We start from the raw sequence: 26711 nt of genomic DNA on the forward strand, positions 1-26711 counted from the left end.
TTCAGATTTTACACTGGACACAAGATTTAGGCTGTTTCATGAAATATTGGGAAGACATTGAGTTGATTGCACTGGGACCACTCTTTTGGTTGTGTTCTGCAATTCAAGAATAGAAATAATTTTCAATCACCCATTTATCTCATTTTGCCCTACACCCACGCTACCATGCTGTGCCATCAAAGTGTTAAACAACAAACACTCTTTACAGCAGCTGAAGCCCTTCCAATATTAGAATCTAATAAAACTAGTTATTTAAAGCAACGATTTAGGACCCTATACAGACACTGTTGTAAATATCAATAAAACTTGAAAGAAATCAGCCCTGGCAGGCACTCAAAATAGCTATTCCAAACTTTCTGTCATACCTCAGCGTCTCTCGAGCAGTGTATCCAGAGCCAATTAGTATAGATTCATCAAATAGCTTGTCCATACATGGAATAAACTCTATAATTAAAAAAAAAATAAAAAAGAGAGGGAAAAAAGAAAAAGCTATACATAATGATTGCCAAAGGAAGTAATCAAAATAAGATAGTTAAGTATTAAGTCACTTAATTTAGGTTTTTAAACTTAAGTCAGTAAGTGGTTTTATTATAAAATTCATTCCCAAAGCTTATAAAAGGCAGTATCATTTACAATGAAATTTTCAATTAACCTCTTGTGACTATAAACTCCAACTGACACTTGACCCTTGACTAACACTACAGTACACAGTCAAAGCCACAGCATTGATACAACAAAACCAGTTACATTTAGAAAGAGAAAAAATGCTTATATTATTATCAACTTTGCAGCACTCTTTAAATGGAACTAATTAGTTACTGGAAAAGACAAGTTTAAGCAACACTGTACAACACAACTGTGTTTTGTCTGGCATCTTATCATACAAGCTGTATCCCAAACTATAAGGAGGAATACATGCAACTTGGGGTCCAGTAACAAAATCAAGTGACAAAGCAAGACCAAAGAAGCATTCTCTTTTTAAATATAGGAATCAGCAAGTTTATGGAATTGATTAGGTCACTCCACCCTAAAGGCAGATGATGGAAATGGCAGGAAGGATTAATTGCTCCCACCTCCAAATAATGCAACAAGCTAAAACTTATTAACAAATAAGCAAAAAGTCAAATAAAGAGAAAAAGGAACATCCAGCAATCTTCATTCTCCACAGATTTCCAAACAACATTACAAATAAAAATCCAGCATTTTCTGAATGAAATCTAGAATGGACAAGAAATCAGTGAGGTCCACTTAAATGTAAAGGACAGCGTGGTAGCTATCTTTGCTTTAAGAGAATGTCACTTTCTGAAAAAACACAGAGGAAGAGAAAAGGAGAGCATCAGCATTGTTTTTTTGAGGGGGTTAGAAATCTGTAAGACTTACAGTAGAAAAAGCAAATAAAGATCGGGACTAAAGATTTTAGATGCAAAGATAATCCATTACTTTACAAGGCAACCACCATGGCAGTCATGCCATGAAAATAAATTCAGTCACAGACAACAAATAATACTGTGGAGAAAAAAGCTAAGTCAAAAAGATGGTAGGAATCATCAAATCTGTCTGAAAAAAGGAATTAGAGGCACTGGTGTTAGCAGAGCAAAGAGATTAAGACACAAATCCTGACAATGAAAAAAAGCAAAGGAAGTGCAAATTGAAAAACAGTAATGAGTTTTTGTGTATTGAACACAATTAACATTAATATTCCTGCGTTGCGCTATTACTCTTAATGTGAACTAGTAAGACAAATTAAAGCAAAGCAAGCAATAATAAATTTACACCAGACCACTGATTGAACGATCTCATTAAACTTCATAAGAATATTTTATGTTGAAATTAAGAAATGTTCACAATGTTCAGTCATTAGAATTTCAGAAACACCATACAAACCATTCTAGCTTTCTGAAATGGACATCTCAGTTAAAATTCTCAAAAGAACTCACTTAATAGGGAAGTAAATAGGTACATTTCTAAATGTTGATATAAATTCTATCCTCTAAGCCAGGTTTTAAAACATCCATCTAACATTCCTGTGCATACCACATTTTGCTGATACGAAGTATTTTTAGACAGGGGCAGTCTTTACAGCGCTAACAGTGGGGAGCAAGTACAGCTTCATCTCCACCCTCTCTTTCAGAAATCAGAAGCAAAGTTCCGTGCAGTCAAAATCCATCACACTAAGATATACGGCGTTATTCATCAACTCTCAATCAACACAGAAGACTCAATTTGAAAGATTACTCCACTGAGAACAATAATGCCAACTGCAAGACCCACAAACATGAAACACTTCCCTCAACACTCATTTTTCCAAATAAGTGGAACTGTACCAGAAGAACTACCAAAGCCTTATCTTCTACAGATCTCCACTTTACATCCCACTTCTCCTCTTCCTCACTCTCCTTATTCCTCCTGCGATACATGTTCCCTGTTCTCCTTAACATTTCTAAGCATCTCCTTCTCTACATCCACTGTGGGGCTGCCAGGTAGCCAAGAGCAGGGCTGGAGGGGTGCGTTATCAACATGTACGATAAAACACCAGCCAGCTGACCAAGGGCAATGAACTGCCAACCTCACACTGCTGCTTATTCCTCCGATGGAGACACTAACTCAGCTTTTGATCCCTACCCAAACACTACAGTTCACAAAGGATACAGAACATCATATCTTCAAGATCTCACTCCTCTGATGAATTTTGTTAAAACTGGTCAAGTTCAGAAGTTATTAAGGGAGGCTGAAAAAATGTAGAACAATTCAGCTAATTTCTTTAGAAAAACAGCTAAAGAAACAGCTTTCCATGTAACTGCTATACTAAATTCCAGAACTAGGAAACATGCTATTTTTTTGGCAAGCTAACAATACCTGTAATATGTCACACTACCCCACAATTACTGTTAGCAGAAGGAAAAGAAAGGGGACCACACAGTAAAGATGACATGATAGAAGTTAATGTTTTACAAAGTACACTCATCTCCAATTTTGCAATTCTGCCAAAACAGAACATATCCACCAAACTAGTTAATTCAGGCAGATCAAAAATGGTTTTCCCCTGCTAAAGACAAATACTATAAGCTGAATCAAACATATTGTATCAGGTTTTAACAGAACTACTTCCACTCAGGTTAACAGATTAATATTTTAAAGTATCCATACAATTGTAGGCACAATTACAAACCAATATAAATGTTTATCATCAAATGGTAATTACTTGGAACAATAGATACTTGGAAGCTAGAAAAGCCACTTGTTCAGTATGCCATCTTCTTCAGATGACTTTATTTTTTTAAGGAAAAAAAGGCAAAACAAAAATCACACCCACTCCCAAAATATAAGTATATAACAGTCCAAAACAAATAATAAGCAATATGCCTCTTAAATACACAGAAATAGTTGAAATCTTTCCAGTTTATAGATACATTTTTTTTAAATTACTACATACGGCTCCTCAGGTCTGTTGTCAAGATGTGCTTAGCAGCAATCAGAAGCTCCTTTCGGAGGTGGGCCGTTTCGGCTGGACAATTGGAGAGCAACTGCAACATTCCTTTTACCATTTGCTGAGAATATTTAGCCACTAATTCCTATAACAAAAAATAACATGAATACAATTATTGTGACATTCTATTTTAAAGGTTTGATTTACATTTGCAAAATAACATTCAATTAAAATTCACTTGTTTCTCTTTAAGAAGTCTACTTGTAAAACTAAAATACAATAGCCATTACATAAATGCCTGGGGCGGGGGAACAGCATATTTTTACTTTGCATTCACGTAAATGCTTCTGAAAGGACAACCATGTATAGCCCTATCTTCAGATTTACTACACAAATGTCCTTCTCTCCAATCCCTGATGCACTGCAGTCATGCTGGTCACTTGCCTGCCATAAAATAACTAAAGATCTGTTGCACTAAGAGTAGCAAATTAACAAAAATGCAACCTACCTGGTAAATTCTTATGATGTAAGCCAAAAAAGACAATGTTTTAATTTGAGCAGCAATAAAGTCAGCATACAATTCCTTGTTATAAAGTTTATGTTGCCTGAAATTAAATTGAACAGCAGTTACAATGTTGTTCCTTCTCTTTAATACCTTCGTTCAGAAAACTCACGTAAGTTTCAAATTACAACATCTTGTAGTGAGGTTCCTGCTTCATAAGGGAATAAAATCATCATGGGAGAGCCCATTTTCAACAAGCTCTCTGCCATTCAAATTCCCAGCATCTTATGCTCTAAGCAGAAATACACAGCCCTGAGGCAGCCATACAATTTTCACCTTTCTACAGAAAGCCAAGCCAATACATTAGCATCAAAACATTTGGCTCCATTCCCCTAACAGGCGCATTTTTTCTTCTCCAAGCAATATTCCCTCCTACAGACTTGTCTGTCTCTCTCGAGCTTCAACCACTTATTCAGACCATCCAGGCAGGTAGGGAAAGACAGAGATCTTACTCCTGCTGCCCTGCTCAGCACCACTTGCTCCTTCTTAGAAATGTCTCCCTCTGAAGCAAGAAAAGCAGCGCCTTTATCTGCAACACCAGAAGGCTTCACCTAAGCTATACCTTTGAAGAGCAAGAAGCGTATCATTGGTGGTATGGTAAAGACTGAACAACAGCAAGTGTCCTAGCTAATATGGTCTCCATCCCATACTATCTGTGGTAATACGGACTGCTGTCACAAACTCTATTTAAAAAAAAACACATTATTAAATAATAAATTGGGATCTACTGCACAGCTATAGACTTTATCAGTGACATATAATGGAAATATTCAGATTTGCCAACTACTCCACCTACAAAACTTTGATGATTTTAAGTCAAATAATCATTGTTACAGAGATTAAAAGCACTAAGACTAGAAGCAAAAATCACAGGATATAAGACAAAAATATTTCAGGCAATACTGTATGGCACATTTCAGTAGTTCATCCCAAATATCATCAAAATACTGATAAAATGCTCTTACCTTGCTTGAGCAGAAACCTGTATTATAATAGTGTTCATAATCAAGGGCACAAATTCAGCTACCACATTATGAATGTTCAGTTTGTAGAGCTTAAAAAAAACAAAGTATTATTAGAGAAATTTACAAATTATACTCAGTCAACTTATTTGCGAGCTAATCAGAAAAAAATGAAGGAATCTCAGCAGCTTATTTTTAGACCATATTTTAATCTCAAAAACATGTTACATTCATTCTCACTAATATGTTAGCCAGTAGAAGTTACACAAGCCATTCAGTAATAAAAAGTATTTACACACAAAATACTGGAGTATACTAACCTGATACATAAGAACAACAATAATAGGTAGCTCAGCCAAGACCTTTAGAGATAAAGATCCTCTGGGAATTATAGAATGCTGAAAGAAAGAATACATGTTTTATAAACAGTTTATTAATTCCAAAAATTGTCTGAAATACATTTTTAAAGAAACATCTCATTTTAATAGCACTGTATTTAGTGATAACAACATTTTAAAAGCACAAAACCATTTCGTATTATATTAAGTAAGAATCCTGTAATTACATCTGCACAGAAAATATCTGAAAAGTTTCAATTAGCTTCTACAAATAAATCTTGATAAGAAAAACAAGCAAAAAGCCTATTACCTTTACCTGCCCTTATGATTTGAGGTACTGCAATACAGACAGTCTCATAGTTGAAGAGCAGTTAGAACACTTACTGTTCTTGTTTCACTGTCTTCTCGCTCAGGGTTAACTTTCACCACAATTGTTGTAATCATGCCAACCATTTCAGGAGTAGGAACGGTGTTCTCTGGAATCACCTGAGGATTCTCAAAATAACGATTCTACACGCAAAGAAGAGAAGAAAAATATAATAATGCTAGTAATAGTCAAAAGGCCATTTATCTCATTAGAATTTCTCCATATAATTTTCCCCCACAACTTACTGCAGACAGTTTTTTCTGCTCTGCACATGAGGCTTACATCGCAGTATCTACTAAGACTACACACATATCTTGCAATCTTTCACTCCTACTAGAGCAAGCAGAAAAGCATCACTAACCAAGGTTGTTCAGTTGCTAAAGAAAAACATTCAAACAGAGACTCTGTCCACAGAGATCAAGTCTTTTCCAGCAGATAGAGCTCTTCAGTGTGTATCACCTCACCCTTCCCTCAAAAAAACCCATTTGGCTACATGGACACAACTGCAGTCAACTGACTAGTGCTTTATTATACAAGCTTACCTCAGTTTTCTCATACTAGTAATACTGTGCTAGAAACAGAAGGTTTTCCAATTCAAAATCTGAATTTCTCCATTTTTAGACTTATGTTTGTTAAATAATTAAAACTATATTTACTATGTATCACTAGATACAAAAGTAACTACATCAATATCTTTTAGAGATAAAATTAAGAGATAAAACTACTTTTCTGACTATAGCAAGGGCAATTTAACAAATAAAAAGCTTACCACTACTTTTGGAAGTTCCTTGTAAATCTGTTTCACAAAGTCCAAAAAATGATGGATCTAGGAAGGAAGAAGTTGGTTTACCATAAAGAAAAAGAAAGTTTCACCATTTTAGCATCTCTGTATTAACAGTGCAGTTACATAAAATCTTTAGTCATCACTACAGTGTATTTTTCATTATATTTAAAAAGAATCTGAATGAATTCTCCTATTTCCTTCTGTTCTGCCAATATTAATTTGAATTCTTAGAAAGAATCCAATTTACCTATCAGCTCAACATAGTTCCAATACAGTAATAGTAGAAATAATTATTATAAACCAACTAAGTCTTCCCAAGAGAAAAATCAAAGGAAAAAATCAGCCAACATAAAAGGATGGCAGGAAAAAACAAACCAACCAACCAACACACTTGAACAAAATATCAATTCCGAAAAGCATGGCAGTAAGTTCTATACCATATAACAAGATTTAAGACCTACTTCTTGAGTGATTGCTGGTCGGAACTGTTTGTGCAATTCAATAATTATTCTTAAGCAAATCAGTACATTTTCTTCATTCTCTGTCTGAAAAAAAAAGAAAATCTTTAGTGAGTCTACTGTTGCATTCTTCAACAACTCTAAGTACTTCAAAAACCTATAAAATTATACTCATCTCAGGAACCTACAAGTGCCCTATTAATATGTATTTGCATGAGCAAGATGCCTGTCCTTTGACATAACTTTACCTGGCAGCCTCAGAGTATGGCTAAACTTAAATTCATCCCTACTGCAACAAAAAACAGAAGTTTCAACCACTCTATACTGTCAAGACCTGTTTCAAATGCCCCACAGAGACACACCGAGGCACCTCCACATAGAGCAGGTTATTTTCTGCGTGCTTCAAATGACAGTGTTTTCAATTCCAAGTAAGAAATAAAGTCTCTAGAATAAGGTATCTGCACCGCTACAAGCCAGGAAAGTGTTTATGAATGAAATCTTGTCTAGCATAAGAACAGTTCCTTGCATTTTTAAAATCCAACTTTCTAAAGGGCAGAAGAGAACATGCAGAAAACCTGTAGATAGTAAGATAACACACTGGTGAAGCCTAAATAGGATGCCCTTCCACTCTTGCTCCAGAAACACAGCTATTTAAAATCCTACCTCCAGCAATTCTTGAAGGTAAAGAAAGAAGAGGAAAATCTTTCTGAAAATTTAAAACAGTTTTAAGAGGAGAAAAAAAAAATACCTCTAGAAATCTAAACATCACAGACAGGATATTTTTGGTGTGAAGACGAAGGTGTTCGTTTGTTGGTATTCTGTGAATTATTTCAAGAACTAGCTTTCGGAGTTGCTGTAAAGAAAAAAAGGAAAAAAAGACAGACACGATAGAACTTTTTAAAAGCCCACAAAAAAAAACCAACTGATTGCAACATCTTTTCAGCTCAATACTTCTGCATGCTTAAAAAGAAAAAAAAGCCATTTTACTTCATATAAACATACGTTTACATACAAACACATAATGCTTCCTACTACCTACATATGTGAATAAGGCAAATTTAACAAATTTACCGTTGAAATATGCAAGTTATCAGACTTTTAGGTAACTCAATTTTAAGTATTTAATGACATAAATTTAACTTTTGCCCTTCATTGCACCGTACTGTCAGTAATTTCTAACAATATGTTATATTTCAGTGAGAAAGCCAATTCTGTTGCACCTAGTTTTTCCTCATTTTTCATAGAAGCTCAGATTTGTAAAGTTTCTAAGCAACTTATTTAGAAACTGGACTTTTTCAATTTCACTCCAAATGACAGATGTAGTTTTAACAACAAAGTCTATACATAAATCAGTTCATTAGGTTAATCGAGTACTTCACTGAAGGAGTAGTCTGCTGCACACAATGCAAATAGGTAAGAGATGCTCCACAGTTTACCTGTGCTGGCTTCTCCTGCAGAAACTGAACCTCTCCATCCTGTAGAAAGGTGAGAAACCTAGGGATGATGTGTTCCAGGAACGTAGAATATTGAGGAGATGATGTCACATTCTAATTAAGAAAAAAAAAAAAAAGAAGAAGATATAAAGTTACATTCAAAGCTGCTATTAAACATTTTAAGTGACTTTTTAATAGATTCAGTGATTACGCATCTGCTGACACACTACAGAGCACTGTTAGTGAAACAAACAAAAGTGAATACAAATTAATCTCTTCCCTCCAATCCCAATGGACTGTAATATGATTTTTTTTTCTATTTTAACAATATCACCTCACATAGAAAATAAAATTGGCATAATATACAGCTAATTTAAATGGAGGAAAAAAACGCCAACAAAACACTGTTGATGTTCTCGAACAAGAAAGATTGACAAGCACACTCACATTTCATTGCTCCAGGATTCCCAAGACACTTAAACGGAGATTTTAGTTATTTCTGCAAATATGTGTACATGCATACCTCACCCCAACCGAGCATTACTTTCCACTGTGAAAACAATCTTGCACTACTGTCCACTTGTGAAGCCAGAAAAAATATTAGATGAGCAAGCTTCCTCCATCTGCAACTGCTGCATCTGCCTTAAAAAAAAATCTAACTTGGCCACTGTGAGGTTTATTAGGAAACTCAGCTGTAGCTTACGTACGTGCTGTTAGGCAATTCTCTGAAGTATCTGTGATACAGAAGCATACTGGTTTGTTAATAAAGTTACAAATAAGAACACAGTGTTCTTTTGAAAAATCTATATAGGTATTTCCGGGGTTTATTCACATTATTCCTCAAATAACATAAAAGTTTTATAAAGCCACCTCCTTTTATAGATTTCCACTACTATTCTCTACTTCGCAGTAAGATTTTGTAACATGCAACCATAAGCTGTATTACACCAGGCACTGTGCAAAGTTATGTTTCTCTCAATGGCTTTCAAGAAAGCAGACACCTATCGTAAGAAGGGCACAAAAACATTTTAAATGCATGTGCTGGTTTTGGCTGGGATAGAGTTAGTTTTCTTCACAGTAGCTAGCATGGGGCTGTGTTTTGGCTTTGTGCTGAAAACAGTGCTGATAACAGGGATGTTTCCATTATTGCTGACCAGTGCTAACACACACTCAAGGCCTTTTCTGCTTCTCTCACCACCCCACCAGTGAGGGGGCTGGGGGTGCACAAGGAGTTGGGAGAGGACACAGGCGGGACAGCTGACCCCAACTGACCCCAGGGATATCCCAGGCCATTTGGCATCACGCTCAGCAGATAAAGCTGGGGGAGAAGGAGGAAGGGGGGGACGTTCGGAGTGACGGTGTTTGTCTTCCCATGTCACCGTTACGTGTGATGGAGCCCGGCTGTCCTGGGGATGGCTGAGCTCCTGCCTGCCGGTGGGGAGTGGGGAATCAATTCCTTGTTTTGCTTTGCTTGTGTGCAGCTTTTGCTTTACCTATTAAACTGTCTTGATCTCAACCCACGAGTTTTCTCACTGTTACTTTTGTGATTCTCTTCCCCATCCCACCGGGGGCAGGGGCAGGGAGTGAGCAAGTGGCTGTGTGGGGCTCAGCTGCCGGCTGGGGTTAAACCACGACAATGCAAGACGGGGTATTATCACCAGCAGATTAGTCTGCATCTTCTCTTCACCTCAAAGGTCTTCCAAAGAAACTCTGTATATTCTCCTCCTCCCCCTCCCCTTAGTCTTTCCAATTTTGAAAAACTCCTTAACCTCCCCAACTTCATGCCATGAGAACGGTCCTACTTTGGATGAAGAAAGGAAGGAAAGTTTCCAACAAGAAATGAAACAGTATTGCCACATTGTTGGAAAGTGGATCACAAATCCATTCAAGAAAAAGTATACCTTCACAAAACCAGGTTAAATTTCTGACAGCACCTTCCCAATGTCTTTGCTAAACAGCAAAGAGCAGCAAATTAGTGGCACTCCGGGTACCTATGAATTGCTGTTCTGAACCATACAAGAAACTAAATCCCCCACTACTCTAACCAAGCTCAGAATTATGCTGCTGGCACAAAACATCAGAAACAGCAACTGAGGTTGATTCTGGAAGGTTTTTCTTCTCTAAAACAGAGACTGGAAAAACAATGAACATACTCCTCTCCCCATTTGGAATCCAGAATCTCTATGAAGAAATGGAGAAGGAAAAGTTCTCCCTCAAATGAATAATTTCTGAGAAACAAGATTCAAAACCATCAAACGTGTCCATCCAGAAATTGGTTTAGAAGAGCAGCATCGTCTGCTAGCACAGACGCATGTGTGCCTAACAACATGCAACAGTACTGTCCACAACCTCCAAAGGGAAAAAGGAAACTAAACTGTATCAATGGTTCCTCTTGCTCCCACAAGTATTTTCCAACAAATAGAACTGTAGTTCAGTATAAGTCAGTTCATCATCTCTTTACGTAGGATGACGCTACAGAACTAAGTGAGTTCCAAGAGAACATTATCAAAACAAATATTGAACAAGTTCTTCCCTACTGAAGACAAAAGCAAAGAGAATCAACTAAGCCTTCAGATTCTAAACAGATCACTAGACACTCAGCTGTTAAAGCTATTCTTTTAGTCAGATAACAAATTGTTTCAGACACGGCAGGTCAGCTTAAACAGATACAAAACTCCACAAAGGTATTTTTTGATAGTCACTTATGGTAACATGTTCTGCTCATCCCACGTGCATATAGATGCAGAACTGTCACAGACATCTCCTTATTCACTCATATACATTAAGCAAGGATTAAGCCTTTTAACTTTTTTTTTTATAATACAGTTACACCAGCTCTAAATTTATTATTTCACTATGTTAACACAAACTAAACAAGAAGAGTTCACTGGACAGGAAATGCTGAGAAAAACTAAAACTGGCACAGCTTTCAACATCCAGCACCCATTGGATGTAACTTTGCATAAAGCTTACTTAAAAATATCCAAAGACATTAAACAGGACTAGAATGTGTATTTATGTTTCTGTATCACGGACTAAGCAAGACCACTTCAAATAAAGCAGGTAAGGACAAAATGTGTTATAGTGGAAACATTTTTTTTTAATTGCAACATGACTAAAAACTAGATACAAAGAGAATTATGGTTATTCTAAGATTTTGAACTTGTTCTACAAAATAACAAGTTCTCTGTAATTTCAGGACAGACACATAATAACTAGGTAGTCAACCAAAGTATAATTTTTGCTAACATAGGGTTGGTTTAACTTGTGTCTCACTTTTATTCTGCTGCTCATCTAAACTTGACCGTCCATCACTATGCAAAAGATGTCACTGGAGCCATCTCCACTCCTGATGTCAGATTCTGCACCTGACAACTCCTCCCTCACTTCTATACTATGGAACTACTCAGAGGAATCAGAGGGGCCTCTGCTTCATGAGGGAACAACACACATTTGACCTAAATAAAAGAAAGCTTTAAATACAGACACTTCACATCATTCAAGAAAACAGAAGAAAAATCTATTACTTCACCTTTATTTAAATGCTTACTGAATAAAGATTAGAGAATGTTCTGTAAGTCTAAATGTTGTAATTCTTCAATAACTTAATTCCTAAATACAAACCTAAAATCAATGACTTATATTATTATAAATTATAAGTCACAAGATACTAATATTAATATTTTAACCACATAACATCAGAATCAAACCAACATACATACATTAAGCACAAGAAAGACTGCCATTTCAGAAGGTTGGGGTTTTTTGGCGGGGTTTTGTTCTCTGGGGTTTTTTTTTAATTACCTCAAAATTCTCACTGACTTCTTGCATCATTTTCAATTTGGTTTCATCAGCTGAAAATAGAAATTCAAGCAGAAAGATTAAATATAAAACTACATCATGAAGGAAAACACCACGCTCACTGATCAAAGAAGCAATCAGATCTTATCAGTTTAGCTATCACCGCCCAATTATAAGGCACGCAACTCTCACAAACAACTGTCACACAACTGCACACGCACACAGTTCACTCACTTCGGCTCATGCAAGTATTACTCATCACTTTGCTTCTTCAAAAATCAAAACTCGAAACTGAATGTGAATTCAACACATGTTTATCAACTGTCTAAACAACACTGCAATGTTTGTGAAACAAACTATTGAAGAACTGTAACTTTCAATAGGCAAAAAGTATCTTACGTGTATTGACATCTGTAAGAGCAGCCACAAACTGAAGGTATTTTTTCATTAAAGTGGTTTGGTCCACCACCGTAGGCCCTTGTGCTGAAACGAATGCCATCTTGGAGGAGGAAGAATCAGCTTTCAGTATGTAAAATCAAGAACAACACACCTACAAAAAAAATTTAAAAAGGTTTGTTAGTTTTTACGGCTGGTTAACAGCAGCTCTCACATCACCGACACCCATTCTTTCGGCACACTGAAGAGGACGCGTCTTTTCCAAAAACCCCAACTGTCCCATTTAGTTACAAAGCCAAGGCCTGGCAGGTGACACTCAGTATCGCAGGACCACGCTTCCAGACAGGAGAATCACGGGCTCCTCACAGCGCAGCCTCCTCGTTCTGGGTCTGGTTCCGTTCCGGTTCTCCAGAGGCACCGGCAGGCTCAGGGATGCTCCCGGCACCGCACACCCGTGACCGGCCGGATCCCAAACCTGGAGCCACCCTCGGGCGCACCCGAGCACGACCCACCCCAGAGGTGCCAGAAGTTGTCCTTGCCGCCACGAGCTGCCTCTCTCGCTTCTAAAGAAACCCCAAATCAAACTCAGCTTCAAAGACCCGCAACCTCTCTCCTCCCCTCGGCGCCCTCCCGTCAGCTCTCCTGCTCAGCCCCCTGCAGCCGAGCCGCCGCGGCCAGCAGCCGGGGGTGCCCCGCGCACCCCACACACCCCCCTGGGACGCCCGCGGCTGCCGCAGGGCCCCGCGTCCCCCTTTACCTTCCCCGCCGCAGGGCTGGTGGCCACCAGGTCGCTCCCCGCCGCCAGGGCGCCATCACGCCGACCCCATCCCCGCCGAGGCGCCTACCCTGTGGACACGGGCACCCGTGAGCGCCAACATCGCTTCCCCCGTCCCTCGGCCCCCCGTGCCCGCTCCCGCCCGAGGCCTCCCAGCGCCGTGCCAGCGGGGCCCCGGCCCCTTCCTCCTCCTCCTCCTCCCCGCGGCGCGCCGGTTCCGCCCCGCAGCCTGCGCCGGGCCGGGCCTCGCCTCCCACCGCTTCGCTTCACCCCGCGCCCGGGCCCGGGCCCCACCGAGGCGCTGCCGCCGCCGCCCCCGGGGCTCCTCACCCCGCGGCTCCCCGGGCTCGGCCGACCTTGGCCCCCCAGCTCCCTCCTTTGTTGCTCCCGGAGGCCGGCGGCAGCGCATGGGCGCAACGGAAGCGCCCGAGCCCAGTTCCGGCCGCCTCCTCCCGCTACCCGCCTCCCGCGCATCTCCCCGGGCGGAGGCGGGCGCTGAGGCCCACGGGGCCGTCCGGTCCCCTCATCGCGCACCGGCGCGGGGAGGGGGGACCCGCAACCCCCGGCCACCCCGCGCCGCCGGGGCGGTTCCGCCTCAGCTGAGGGGAGGCCGCCTGGCAGCTCCCGCCGCCGCCGGGCCGCGCTGCCTGAGGCGAGGCCGGCCCCGACCAGACCCTCGGCCCCGGGGTCTCCGCGAAGGCAGCGGCCGCCGGGTGCGACGCCGGTAACAGCGGGCGAGGAGTTACCCCGGGCAGACGCGGCGGCTGCCGGTGCCCCTGGCAGGCCCGGGCCCCTCCCGCCGAGGACCCGCCCAGCTGCTGCGGCCGCGACCCGGCGGCGCCCCGGGGGCGCGGCGGCAGGAGCGGCTCCGCCGCGCCGGGGAACCGGGAGCAGAGCCCGTAGAGGGGGACTGATGCGTAACATTAAAAAAAAAAAAAAAAGTGCAGCCAGGAGTAAGAAAGAGCTTCGAATAAGTACTTTAAAAAAAAAAAAAAAACACAAAACACCACAACACTGCATTTGTGAGAGCCGCTCCTCCGGCTCTCTCCAGCAGCTCCGCGTTACCGACTGCTCACGAAGAGCCGCCAGCCCGGACGCTGAGCGACCGGGTAACAGCAGCCAAACTGCCCGCGGCCGAGGCGTCCTCGCACCACCGGAGCCTGAAAAATACTTTATTTCTGCCGTGGCAGCCCGCAGGCCAATAGACACACTCGTTCCCGACCGCTCGCCCCCTCCGCAGAGGGGCCGCGCTCGCGCTTTTCGTTCACCGCTCCGTTTAAATCCCCGGCGGTGCAGCGGCCCCGTTACGTCGCCGACACAACCCCGCGGGAACTTCCTTCCCCTGGGAGAGGCTGGTTGGGCGCCGCCGCGGGGGAGCGGCCCGGGGGCGCGGACGGAGGTGCCGCAGTACCGCGGGCGGCCTCGGGGGCAGCGCCCGGCCCCAGCGCGGCGACACCCGGCCCCGGCGCCGGCCCGGCCGTGCGTGCCCATGGCCCCCGCCGCCCCGGGCATGCTGCGGCTGACCTGCGTGCTGCTGCTGCTCGGCCGCGCCGCCCCGGCGGCAGGTAAGGGGCCGCCGGTCTGCGGTGTCATCGCCGCCGGGGAGCGGCTCCCGGGAAGGGGGCGAGGGGCGCGGCGGGGCGGGGAGAGGGGGGGCAGACCTCAGGCGTGAGCAGCTTTACTTGCGGGGTGGTGGTGGCTCCCTGCCCGGGCTTACTGGCCGTGACAGGGGATGGAGGAGGCAGCTCCGGGCACCTCTCGCCTCCCCAGGCTTCATTCTCAGGCGCTGCGACCTTGGGGCTTGCGGCGCAGCTGGGGCGTCGCGGGGAGCCAGGGTTCCTACCCCCCTTCTAACCCAAAAGCTGCGCTCCTGCTCCCTCCGCTGACCCAGGCTCCTGGGCAGCCTCTGTCTCTGGCTTGGGTAGCCTCCCTGTGCTGCATTCCGCAGAGAGGTCGGGAAGGCAGAAGAAATCCATGAATCGGATGGCATGTCTTGCTCTGCGGGTGACTCACTGGGTGACCTTGGGTTAGCCACTTAATCTCCAACTGCTGCAGCGATCGGGCTCCAGCACGGCCCTGCTTTGTAAAGCACTGTGATAACCTCCAAGGAGAAGTGCTAGATAAGCGTGAGGTAGCTGGTTATTTTTTTCCCAAGTTCTGCTGAAACAAAGCAGAGGGTGGCCTGCAATCTTCTAGAGACCTGAAACCTCTCTGTGCCAGATTTCATCAAATCACAAGCATTTCTCTATTAACTCAAAAATCTGAACTCCGGGCCATTTCTTGTGTTATGAAATGGGAACAGTGGAGTTCTTGCCCAGGCAGTAATGTATTTCTTACAGTCCTTTTGCATCCAGATTTGCTCAGTACCTGCCATCTGTGAAATAAAACGCAAGCACGAAGTAGATGCTTTGAGTTCTCCTTCCACCCCATCCCAAGCTGGTGGGTGCAGGAGAGGCAGCACCACCGTTAGCTGACCCCAGTGCTCCCTCCACATTACAGGTCATGGATGAGTGAGAAATGCAGTTTCTGAAGCTCAAAGATTCAGGTCCCTGTTAGCAATCTGGTGGCTGCTGAAAGAGAGGAGAAGGAAAGTCACCAGCATAAGGAGCCCCACAGCTCTGCTGCTCTGCCCAGCATTGCCCCATTGCTCACTGGTGAGAGCACAGCCAGGGAGGGAATATGCTCTGTGTTGGAGGCAAACAACCAGATCCTGTTCCCAGCTCTGCCCCAACTGACAACTTTCAGTAGTTGTTGCCTTTCCTTTTGTTTGGGGGTTTTGGAGTTGGTTTTTTGTTTGTTTTTAACACACAGAGGTCATTTAATCTTGTTGCACTGCTGCTTTTTGGAAAAATTGAATGTATCCTTTCCATAAAACCCAATCTCACTCATGCTCTGCCCACTGCAGTAGCTGTGACAGCTGAAGTAAGTAGCTTGTGTAAACATGGCCAAGAAGATAACGGTGAGTGATCCAGAGCAGCAGGGGTGGTTCAGTATCACAGGTCCTGCACTTCTCACGCCTTGCTGTTTCACAGAATCATGGAATAGTTTGGGTTGGAAGAGACCTTTAAAGGTCATCTAGTCCAACCCCCCTGCAATGAGCAGGGACAACTTCAACTAGATCACGTTCCTCAGAGCCCCATCCAACCTGACCTTGAATGTTTCCAGGGATGGGGCATCTACCACCTCTCTGGGCAACCTGTTACAGTGTTTCACCACCCTCATCAAAAATACTCACCTCCCTCGCCCTGCTGGCCACACTTTGCTTAATGCAGCCCAGGACACGGTTGGCTTTCTGGGCTGTGAGTGCACATTATCTGCTCATGTCCAGCTTTCATCCACCAGTACCCCCAAGTCCTTCTCTGCAGGGCTGCTCTCAATCCCTTCATCCCCCAGTCTGTATTGATAACAGGGGTTACCCTAACTCAGGTGCAGGACCCTGCACTTGGCCTTGTTGAACCTTACGAAGTTCACAGGGGTCCACTCCTCGAGCTTGTCCAGGTCCCTCTGGATTGCAATGATCGGCCACTAGGTCATGGTACGAGTTTCATTTACACTGGCATTTTTGGTCCTTTCCTGGAAAAGGAAGTCAGTGGTGGACCACAGAGAAGAAGAAACTGGTACTGATATTTTTTTTTTTCAGTTAGGAGGAAGGTGGGGAGACTTGTGGGTCCACAGAGCTGACAAAGGAATCTATTGGATGAAATCTTACCTCAGTTTGAAAGTGCATTTTTTTAGGACGGAGATTAGAGCTGAGCTTGACTTTCTTCCAGTAGCTGGAAGTTAAGTGACCATGTTAGATTATTAGTGGCACTACAGCCAGTGCCCTGCTCTGCCTATAAAACCTCATCAAAGTTTTTGTGAAGTTCTAGTCTGAAGCTCCCTTCTACTATTAATGTTTCTAGGACTCAGTCTAACATGTTGTTTAATGCTAATTGTTTGAACTCGTATACACATGCAACAGATTCTGTTCCAGGTAGTCTTTGCTGGGATGAGTGTCACTGTGAGTCGCATAACTGCAGGTGATTAGTTAAAATGTGTAAATAAATAAACAAAATAAAAAATGCAATACAACAATGGGGTTTTTTTTCCTTCTGATTTCCACAGAGGAGTATGACCTGGAAATAACCAACAATGGTCCCATCACAACGGGGGCTCAAGCTACTGTTCACGCCAGTCTAAGTATGAAGAATGACAGTGTCATGTCAAACTTGTATCACTTTAACTGGATTTATGCTCCTCTGATCCTGATAGAGAAATCTGAGCAGCGGTTTAACTCCGTAATTAATGTGACCGGTGAATTTCCTGGGACTTTTCCTGTATCTGTCTGGGTGACTCACAGAAACTGTTGGTTATGTCGGCCGGTTGCTAGAAACGTCACTGTGCTTCAGATTACAGGTAAAATGGCTTTACAACTTCTATGTCTTCAGGAATTCAGTATACACCAGGGTGCTTTGCCAGCACCAGAAAAATAAAAGCCAGGTGTAAATATGGCTTCTACCAACAGAGCTTGATTTGTGTAGCCCTTTGGTCGAAGGTGGGTTTGGATGGCATTGTACTAACGGGGCCGTGCTGTATTCTACTTATATCCAGAAAGCAAGTGTGATCCTGCCCATGTTTTCCTGCCTGTATCACTTGAAGAAATTGAACTAGAAACAGTGATGTCCAGACTCCTAAAACAATGCTTCCTTGCTTCCTATACCGCTTCCCAGCATTTCCAGTCCTAAAGTTAGGATGACCAGCAGCAGTGACAATCTACTGATTTTCCCTGCTGCCTGACATAGCAAAAACTTAGGTCATCAGCACAGCAGAGCCATTACATTTTCTCTTAAAGTTCTGACTGAGTGTACTGAAATTGATGTGAAGTCATGGCTGCATTTCCAAATACTGCTAAATGCAATTTCAGCTTACTGGGAATATTCGTAACCACAAATATGCATTTTTTGACAAATTGACCAATGGTGCAGTATGGTTAACCTAAACTAGAGGGATTGACATGAAATATCACTAGACAGCTTCCCACAATCCCTTCTTTCAGAGACTAGTAACCACGTCCCTCCAAGCACATGTGCCAGTGCTCTACTTACACACTGCAAAATAGAGCCAGCTCCCAGTCGAAGACAAGGACATGCATGAGGACCAAAAAGCCAGCCATAGGGCATAGCTGACATTTTGGGGAATAGCTACTGAGATTTTTTCTTTGAGAAACACCAAGCTTATTGGATAAGTCTGTACAAACATGAGATCTTTTCTCTCTTAAGAACTGCTGCCTTGCTGAATATCTACTTGTTCCTTTCTCGCTTTGCACTGTCATATTCTCATGCCACAAGCAAAAGGAATAGAAGGTTTCTATAGCTGTGAAAGGTAAGATCCCATTGCACCTTTCTGCCTTCCCCAAGCATGAGCACCCACAGGGGCTTTACAGGGGCCCAAAGGTAGTTGCCAATAACTCATCTAAATTACAGCTCCAGTTGGTTCTGCATTGCAAGCCCCATTCTGAAGCAGTAACTGTGATTATTTGTGCACCATCAAGAGAACAATTAACCAGATTTCATGAATTGTTAACAGGGTAAGAGTATGTTACTGGTAATTAATATCCTTATAAACAGCTGATAAGCATAGCATCATAATACCTTTTTATTCATAGGTTAGAGAGGGTTTTTTATTGATCAGCTTTTGCTAGTCCTTGTAAACAAACATGAGCACAGAGTCTCTCGCAGACATTAAAATCAAAAGTTCACCCTTTCTGTATTCACAATATATAGCACATCTGTTATTCATAGTAGTCAAATTTTCATTTCTGTGGAAGTAGCTAAAACTAAAAAACAAAAACCAGCAACATAAAAACCCCACAAAACAAACAAACAAAAACCACCACCCCAAACATGAAGGACATGGATACTGGTTTGATTCTGAATCCCTTGATCTAGATACTTGATGTTAATCCCAGTTCTTTTTAAATCAATAGTAAAAATTGATATTGACCTCAATCAGTCCAGGATTATTTCTCTTAGTTCTATTAGAAGCCCATTGTATAACACTAAATAAGTAATTTAATGTCTCTGCCTCACTAACACATATAACAACACTGAGTAATCGATGTGAATTACACTTAAGCACTTGGACTCTGACACAGAAAGACTTATGCAGTACATTTTAAATAATGTTTTGATACTCACACAAAGCATGCTACAAAAGTGATATATACTGTGATTCTTTCTCTACCTTATTATTCTGCAGAATTTATCACAGGGAATCTTACCATTGCCCAGATAGAAGACAGTAGATTTATCACGCATGGTTCTAGTTCCTCCACGGGCGCCGTGACCCGGATTTCTTTCTGTCTTCATGACCCAAGTCATTACTTCAAGTCAGCATCATTTGTTTACAACTGGGATTTTGGAGATGGGTAGGTGTGGTTACTTTGTTGGCTTTAATGACTATTTGAGATGGCGCTGATTTAGATGCTCATCTAGAGAAAACTCCTGATTAAACCATAGGACAAAGCATACACCTTTGTCAATTGGTACGTTCTTAGCATATCAACCAGGTGAATTATGAAAACTTTGGTACAGAAGTCACTGTGTACTCACACAAAGGTGATGTTTTAAAGACCTATGTTTCTTGTTCAAATTATGCTTAGATGTGTTACTCTGTGTGCAATGAGCTGAACTGAATGAACTGGAAAAAGTAACTTATTGTAAATTGGTATTTTAAAACATCATTGTAAATTGGTATTTTAAAACATCATTATGCCAGCAGATCTCCATTAGCAGTTTGTTGGTGTTGAATATGTGAATAATTTGTGCACTTCAGGAAAATGGAAGCAGTGTACTGTCTTGTGCTTGGGCAGCAAGTAGCTGTTACTATCACCAGCTACCAGTAAATATACCACAGCTTGGGTGAGGAGCTTTTGAAAGTGGATAGGTCTCAAATAATATGGAGGTGAACATTAACACACACTTAATAAGAAAATGGAGGGGGAAAAAAACCCCAACATAGCCTATAACCATCAGAAATAAAACCATGGGTAGTATCTAGCCCTTAAGCCACTCTGCAGTAGGGAAAAAGACATTCAGTTATTTTCCTTCTCTGAGGATGAATATATGTCCAATACAAATAAATGTATGCAAATAGAAATGTGAGCTTTAGTCTTCGAATGCTACATTTTTTTCTTTCTTCCTTTCCCACCCCATCTTAGTGATTCAGTTAGCTTATAGTCTACCTGTTATAAAGATAGTTTTCATAATTTACTGACTATTCCTATTCCATTTTGTGAATTCTTTTAGCATTATCTTTAGTTTCTTTGATTAAAAATGCATAAATATACTCTGGGTCTTCTACTGATTGTAGTTTTATTGGTAATGCCACAGACATTAATCCCCATTGACAGGGACATAAAATAGAGTTAGAATCAGAGCTGATTGTAGCGTTGTCTATAAAGAAAATGTATTTGAGCTTGCTCCTTTTTAAATCAGAAATATGCAAGGATTTGGTAAAAGGTGATTTTCATTCTAAAACTTTTCTTGTTACACAGAGTTTATCAGATTACCAAGGAACCCTTTGTCTACTATAACTGCTCTACCATGGGGAATCGCACGGTGCATCTGAAAGTCATAGCTGAATGGGAGCAAATTGGAAGCATCATACGTGAAAGTGAAATGGTGCAGAAAACTGGTGATTTTACCACTGCTCTGGCACTGTTAGGTAATTATAAAACATCTTGCATGCTCAGAACAGAACTTCATATATATGTACAGTTACAATCTAGCTTTAATGCAACTTTAATACAACTTCAGTCAGTGCTGTTTCACGTGCAAGAACTGGTCAACATTATTAAATGAAGAGTTTCGATAGCAAAATGGACTTTGTGCTATTCTAGTGCAGAAAAAAATGGGGGAAAATATATAAAATCTTCTGTTTCTTTTCCATTTAAGAAAAGTTTCACTGTCTTTTGTAAAAGTCTCACATGCACTTAAAACTGACAAGAAAATGTCTACCATAATTTATGGAGGATTTGTTCATTTAATTTATGCCAGCTATCCCTAAAAAATAAATTAGTTAAAATAAGCATTAGGAAAGTCTCATTGATTTGTTCAGCTTCAGGAGTAAATAAACACATAAGTAAAAAATACAGAGGATTAATAAAGTAATTGATTATATTTTAAAAAGAAATTACAAAACATTCAGAGAACTTACAACAACTCTAGCGGTAGGTTTCCTTTTTGGGTATGAGGCAAGTATTATTATTTGTGTGACAGAGCTAAAATCTGCAAAGTCTATGGAAACAAACCTTCACTGGTGAATTTCAAGTTTACACATGGAGTGTGACATACTTTTTTTTAACCTTTCAGATGCTGTTAAAAGTATTAATGTAGTGGGCTCCAGAGAGACTCACGTAATGGAAAACTTGAGTTTATCTCTTCATATCAATGGCACGTAAGTAGCAAACACAACTTCTTTCCCCAAAAAGCATTGTCTATTTAAGTGTTTTTCCCCACTGTTTCCTTAAAATAGTCAGTTGCACCCCCCAGAACTGTTTCTTAAAACAAAAATTTCTTTCAACAAAATACTGTTGAATATTGTGTTTTCCTGACTTGAAATACCATGAACTCTAAGAGCCTGCAAGAGCCTGATTCTTTACAGAAAAGTCGAATCCTCCTACGTAACACAAACTTTATTTTTGTATCTTTGTAAAGAGATTGTTAAAAAAGAAGTAGCCAGAGAAAGATATTAGGGAAAATTACATTTTAAAACTTCCTTTTGATTTTTTTCCCTTAGCCAATTTCCCCACCATTGAATTAAACTGTATTCAGAGTCCTGTTGCATAGCAGTGATCCTTGGCTGGCACATGGAAGTAATGGGTTTGGGGAATAATTCTGCCAAAGTTAAGATTGCCACAAGATGAATAAGACAGAGAGGCTCCATGCAGTGAGGATTATAGGAATATAGGAGAGTCATGAGCACCTCGATCCTAGCACAAGCTCTCTCAAGCTGGAGTATTTAGAACATACCAGATTTTTTTGGTATGGCAGAAACATTTTAAATACCATTGAAACACCCAGGAAAGCTCCTTCACCATAAAAACTCCATGACCATAGAAGTCATTTATTCTCCAGAAGAGTAACACTTTCACATTCTGCTACTGGGAGCTGTTTAGGCTAATGCTGGATTAAGGGCAGGGAAAGCAGGGCTGTTAGTAGGGATGTAGAATGGAGCAAGCAGCACCCAACACAGAGTCACTTGCCAAAGGCATAAATAGTCCCAACAGACAAAGCAGCACAGTTTGCATTCACAAAATGATGACACATTGGCAGGAGTGGAAACTGGAGACGGCATACCAGTAAATAGGAACAGCCAAAAACCATTACAGGCAAACTTGAGATTCCTAAAAGCTGGCTTGGTTTTAGGATGGACAATGTTTGCCAGACGTAGCCTCCTAGCCACTGGACTGGGACTGATGCAATATGAGTTTATGATAGAGAAGCAAAGACAAAGGCTTGAGAGATGGGTTATCGAAAACAAAGCTAGAAAATGAGCTAAACACATCAACATGCTGCTTTCTTTAGCAAAGAAATGCAAATGTCCTAAAGAGATAAGGAACAAAATACTAATAAGATGGGGTAAAGAAAAGCTCTATCTGTTGTCAGAATCAAAGTCCATAGTGCATCAGGTGAGTCCAAGCAGAATCAGTTGGAACAAGGGTCTGAAAATGTAAATAAAAGGCATCAACTAGACATGATGAGAACACAGATGGCCATAAAGTGGATTGCACCTAAATTGCTTGATAGCAAATAAAAACCTTTTTGTTATTGTGAGGGAGTACTGGTGATCCTTGAAATGTATTTACCTTTTCCAGCTATTAGTCCATTGTACAGAGCTCATCTTACATTCTTTCCAGTTTTGGTTGTGGGGTTTTGTTTATCAGAAAGGTCTTGGGTGTGCTTCAGTAGCACAGACAGAGAAAAACCAACCTATACTCCCTTGGAAGTGCAGGGAAAAAAGATTCCTTTTATCTTTATTGGAGAAGGACTATGGGGTTTTCTACACACAATGGCCTGCCTATGACCCACGCAGGTATTTAACTCTCAGCTGAAAGGCTTGCTTTTATAGAAGCATCACAAAGAACATTTTCAATTGACAAATGCTATAAGCCAACCAATTGTGCAGTTAATTACTTCTCTATTTGTATTTAGATTAACTTCATTATTTTCAAAATCATTATGCTATTTTAACCAAGTGATTCATCAGCTCTTAGTTGAAATTTTTGCAAAGTTTGCACCTATTTTTTTTTTTTCCTTTTTGCTCTTGTCATTTCAGCCCACCACTAGCATTATGCTGGCTTATAAAGTCCGAGTGCATTCCACTTGAAGGTGAAAAATGCCATCTGGTGGTGATTAATGGCTCCTGCTATAATCTCAGCCATACCTTCAGTGATGCTGGACAGTATTGCCTCAGTGTCCGAGTGGAGAACGGCGTGACAATGCTGCAGACGTACCATGAAATAAAAGTGTGGCCAACAGGTGAGGAGCAGCTAGTCTGAGCAGCACGTAGATTCCCAACAGTCTCAAATATGTCAGGGACAATTTTGGATTAACCAGCCTGCAGATGAGGTTTCTGGAAACTGGTATAGATCCCTAAAAGCACAGGAAGGAGGAAAGGAAAGGAGAGCCTATAATGTACCTACTGTAATTGGTCTAAGCTTCTTGCATCCTGCTGAACCCTTAGTCTCAAGAGTGTCTTGAAGCTAATGAGTTTCCTGGGAAGGCTGAGTTAGTTAAATTACATATTTTTCAGTTTAAATAGTCTGGCTCTTGTAGTTAGAGATGATAACTAGGAAAATATTTATGCCTGTAACACTCCTTTAATTAAGCAGTCTCAATTCTTCATTTTGTTTAGTATGGTTTTTTAAGGGTAGACTTTTCTAGATCTCTATTTCATCACACATTTCTGTCCCCCCAGCCAGTAATCCCTGCTGGCTCCCTCATGCATGCTCAAACATGTCCCTCCTGGGTCCCTGAATCATCTGAGAAAGTGGTTAGGTGGCCAGGCGAAGAGGACCTGACCAGAGGACAGCCAGGCTGTGGTACAGAATGGTTATACCACCTCACTGTGGGCCAGCACTTGTGTAGAGATAGGGGAGCTCACTCCAGAAGACACGAGTGTGCATTCAGGGCTAAGTGTGCAAATCCTCTTTGCTGGAGGCTGCTGTGAAGATGAGGTTACTTCCTATCCTCCTGTGGTACCAGAGGTACAAACACCCTGAGGAGTTAGGGGTAACATATGTAACTGGATGGGGTTTTTTTAGGCTGTTCAGTGAAAAAGAGGGGTAAAAAGGGAAAGACACTTAGAACCTCACAACCCCGCATTCCCACTTCTGAGATTTCAGAAAGACCTGAAGGGATCTGGGCTGAAAAACTTATTCCCTCTTACACACAGGTCCTTCGTTCTAAAAGTACGAAAACTTCTCCTAAAACGTTGTTTCCTTCTCACTGTTGCCTCTTCTCTAGTGTATTGTATCAGTCTGGGAACGCACCCTTGTGCTCTTTCCTAGGGATCCACCCAGCTTTCTTTGTGCTGCTCTGCATCGCTCTGGTTTCAGTGATGCTAGGATTGGTGCTGTACACGACCTTTCGAAGTAACACGCAACAAAAAGATCTCATAGAGGTATTCAGTTACTCTTACCTTGAGCTGGGATAGTAATTAGGTACCTTTCAGCCATCCCTTCCAGAGGATCTGTCTCAGAATGGTTCCATGAAAGAAAGCAGGGGGATAGTGAGAGAGGATATACAATAGTAAAAAAGGGTGGGCATGTTACCTAAAGCAGCACTAAAGCAGACTAAATTGTCACCTGACCCCCAGTATGTGACCTTTATGTCCCCAGCTCCCTTCCATCTCTGGTGTAGCTTTCACTTGCTACATTATTGTATTTGTAATAAGCATGGTCTCCTAAATCAAAAGTAGATTTCATGGCCCTTTGGAAAGTACCTAATACACTTTACATCATGCCACAATATGAATAATATACCTCTAGAGAGACTGCCTATGAGCCACGTGTGCAGCAGGTATAAATCAGAAGTCTGTTTGAAGTTGGTGACTGACTGAAACTGGTTGAGGGTGAAGTGACATTTCTAGCCCAGAGTATTCTTGCTGGACTCACTTGAGCCAGTAGGACCCAAATTAAAAATTATCTCTTTGATGTTTCTTTTCCAGGTAGCTGACTTTGACTTTTCTCCACTGTCTGATAAAAACCTGTCTTCTCAATCGGAGTCGGGCTGTAGCCAAATATGTTGCAGATCATGTTTTCTTTGGTCATCTCAAGAAGCTGCCAGAGAGAGTCATGAACTTCTACATTCTTTTTACAAGCCAGTCAAAATGTACACAGTGTGAAGAACACAATTGCACTTTGGTTACACTAACTGTCAATTTTAACTTTCTCACTTTCGATGAGTTAAAAGCCCAGTGCTTCATGAATGGTTTGGTTTTGCCAATGCGATGAGGTTAACCACTTCACGTCCAGCACTTGAGCATTTCATTATCTGAACTAAAAAAGAGCAAGCCCTGAGACACACTAAAAGTAGCTTTGTATTTTTAAATTATATGGGTGTATACATTTACAGCTGTAAATGCAGCATTTTATTCTTCTGAAAGATTGTTTTATGTGAAGACTCACTACCTCTTGTAATTTCTCTGTTCCTTCTGCTGTCTGTTACAAAGAAGAAAATGCTTAAGACAAACATACCTCTCTTTCCTATCTTACAACAATATTACTGGAAATGGAAGTCACCCAAAATACTGTTGAACGTGTATTTGTTCTAAAAAGGAACTGACTTGTCCAGGTTGAGAATGGCCTAGGTGCTTGCAATGAACCAGACTACCCGATTATGTTGTGTTTTTTCCCCCTGTCTTAAAAGACCCCCTTTTTAAGTTAATGGGCTTCTGTGAGACTGCAGCAGCTTGGACCTGCTCATGAAGAGCTAGCTGCCAGCAGTATTTTGGTGGGACCACAGCATGTGCTGTAGAAGACTCCACATCTCCAACACTTTGTGAAGTAGTACACCACTCTAGTCTGTATAAGCAGCTTTTTTTTTCAGGCTGTTCATCCTTCTTTTTCTCATATTATTACCCAGCTAGTCACCTAAGCTCCTCTTCCAAAAAATGCAACAACCAGGAGCTGAAAGCTGCTCAGCAAAACATATTCAATTCAAATTCATAGTCAATATTCAAGGCTGTATAAACTCAATGCCTGTTGCAGACTATCTTCTACTATCAGCTTCCTGCTCAGACAGGCTTTGTCCCCTGCTACCTGTCATTTCAGACTACCCTGGAGGCTTTTAAACAAAAGTGCCTTTGTGGCAGTTTCTTTTTTTAAACGTGACACACCTTTCCCACCTCTGATTTAAAGCCTATG

The 26711-nt window shown here is 41.5% G+C and overlaps 2 protein-coding genes and 1 non-coding gene across 7 annotated transcripts in view; 1 reads left to right on the top strand and 2 right to left on the bottom strand.

The window, feature by feature from the left end:
• The window catches only part of TRRAP (transformation/transcription domain associated protein), a 103875-nt gene extending 90161 nt beyond the window's left edge, over nucleotides 1-13714 (bottom strand). For 2 of the 5 annotated variants that reach the window (XM_074841489.1, XM_074841485.1), the window contains exons 1-14: nucleotides 13634-13714; nucleotides 13286-13374; nucleotides 12532-12682; nucleotides 12136-12185; nucleotides 8335-8445; nucleotides 7647-7751; nucleotides 6902-6985; nucleotides 6426-6482; nucleotides 5674-5799; nucleotides 5272-5349; nucleotides 4955-5043; nucleotides 3936-4032; nucleotides 3434-3572; nucleotides 366-444 (exon numbers count right to left, since the gene is read on the bottom strand). In XM_074841489.1, the coding sequence (XP_074697590.1) occupies nucleotides 366-444; nucleotides 3434-3572; nucleotides 3936-4032; nucleotides 4955-5043; nucleotides 5272-5349; nucleotides 5674-5799; nucleotides 6426-6482; nucleotides 6902-6985; nucleotides 7647-7751; nucleotides 8335-8445; nucleotides 12136-12185; nucleotides 12532-12631 (1115 nt within the window). In that variant the 5' untranslated portion in view covers nucleotides 12632-12682; nucleotides 13286-13374; nucleotides 13634-13714. The other 3 variants (XM_074841488.1, XM_074841486.1, XM_074841487.1) reach the window with 3 other exon arrangements.
• Nucleotides 12263-12405, bottom strand: LOC141930560 (small nucleolar RNA ZL1). Its single transcript, XR_012625343.1, has one exon. It is a non-coding gene; the product is annotated as a small nucleolar RNA ZL1 (small nucleolar RNA).
• Nucleotides 13715-14158: 444 nt separating the features above from the next.
• Nucleotides 14159-26093, top strand: TMEM130 (transmembrane protein 130). The gene is made up of 8 exons (XM_074841490.1): nucleotides 14159-14868; nucleotides 17408-17698; nucleotides 19541-19709; nucleotides 20838-21007; nucleotides 21655-21739; nucleotides 23621-23823; nucleotides 24855-24967; nucleotides 25514-26093. Exons 1-8 carry the CDS (start codon nucleotides 14217-14219, stop codon nucleotides 25688-25690), a joined length of 1860 nt encoding a protein of 619 aa, XP_074697591.1. The 5' UTR covers nucleotides 14159-14216; the 3' UTR covers nucleotides 25691-26093.
• Nucleotides 26094-26711: the final 618 nt, after the last annotated feature.

This window comes from Strix aluco, chromosome 15, assembly GCF_031877795.1.
Source record: "Strix aluco isolate bStrAlu1 chromosome 15, bStrAlu1.hap1, whole genome shotgun sequence".
NCBI classification, from domain to species: Eukaryota; Metazoa; Chordata; class Aves; order Strigiformes; family Strigidae; genus Strix; species Strix aluco.

What these genes read in the sequence shown, in the direction of transcription:
- TMEM130 (XM_074841490.1), top strand. Translation starts at nt 14,217, where the DNA reads ATGCGTAACATTAAAAAAAAAAAAAAAAGTGCAGCCAGGAGTAAGAAA. An exon ending in AATAAAAGTGTGGCCAACAG is followed by an intron (nt 23,824 to 24,854) that starts GTGAGGAGCAGC and finishes GCTCTTTCCTAG; the next exon opens with GGATCCACCCAGCTTTCTTT. An exon ending in AACAAAAAGATCTCATAGAG is followed by an intron (nt 24,968 to 25,513) that starts GTATTCAGTTAC and finishes TTTCTTTTCCAG; the next exon opens with GTAGCTGACTTTGACTTTTC.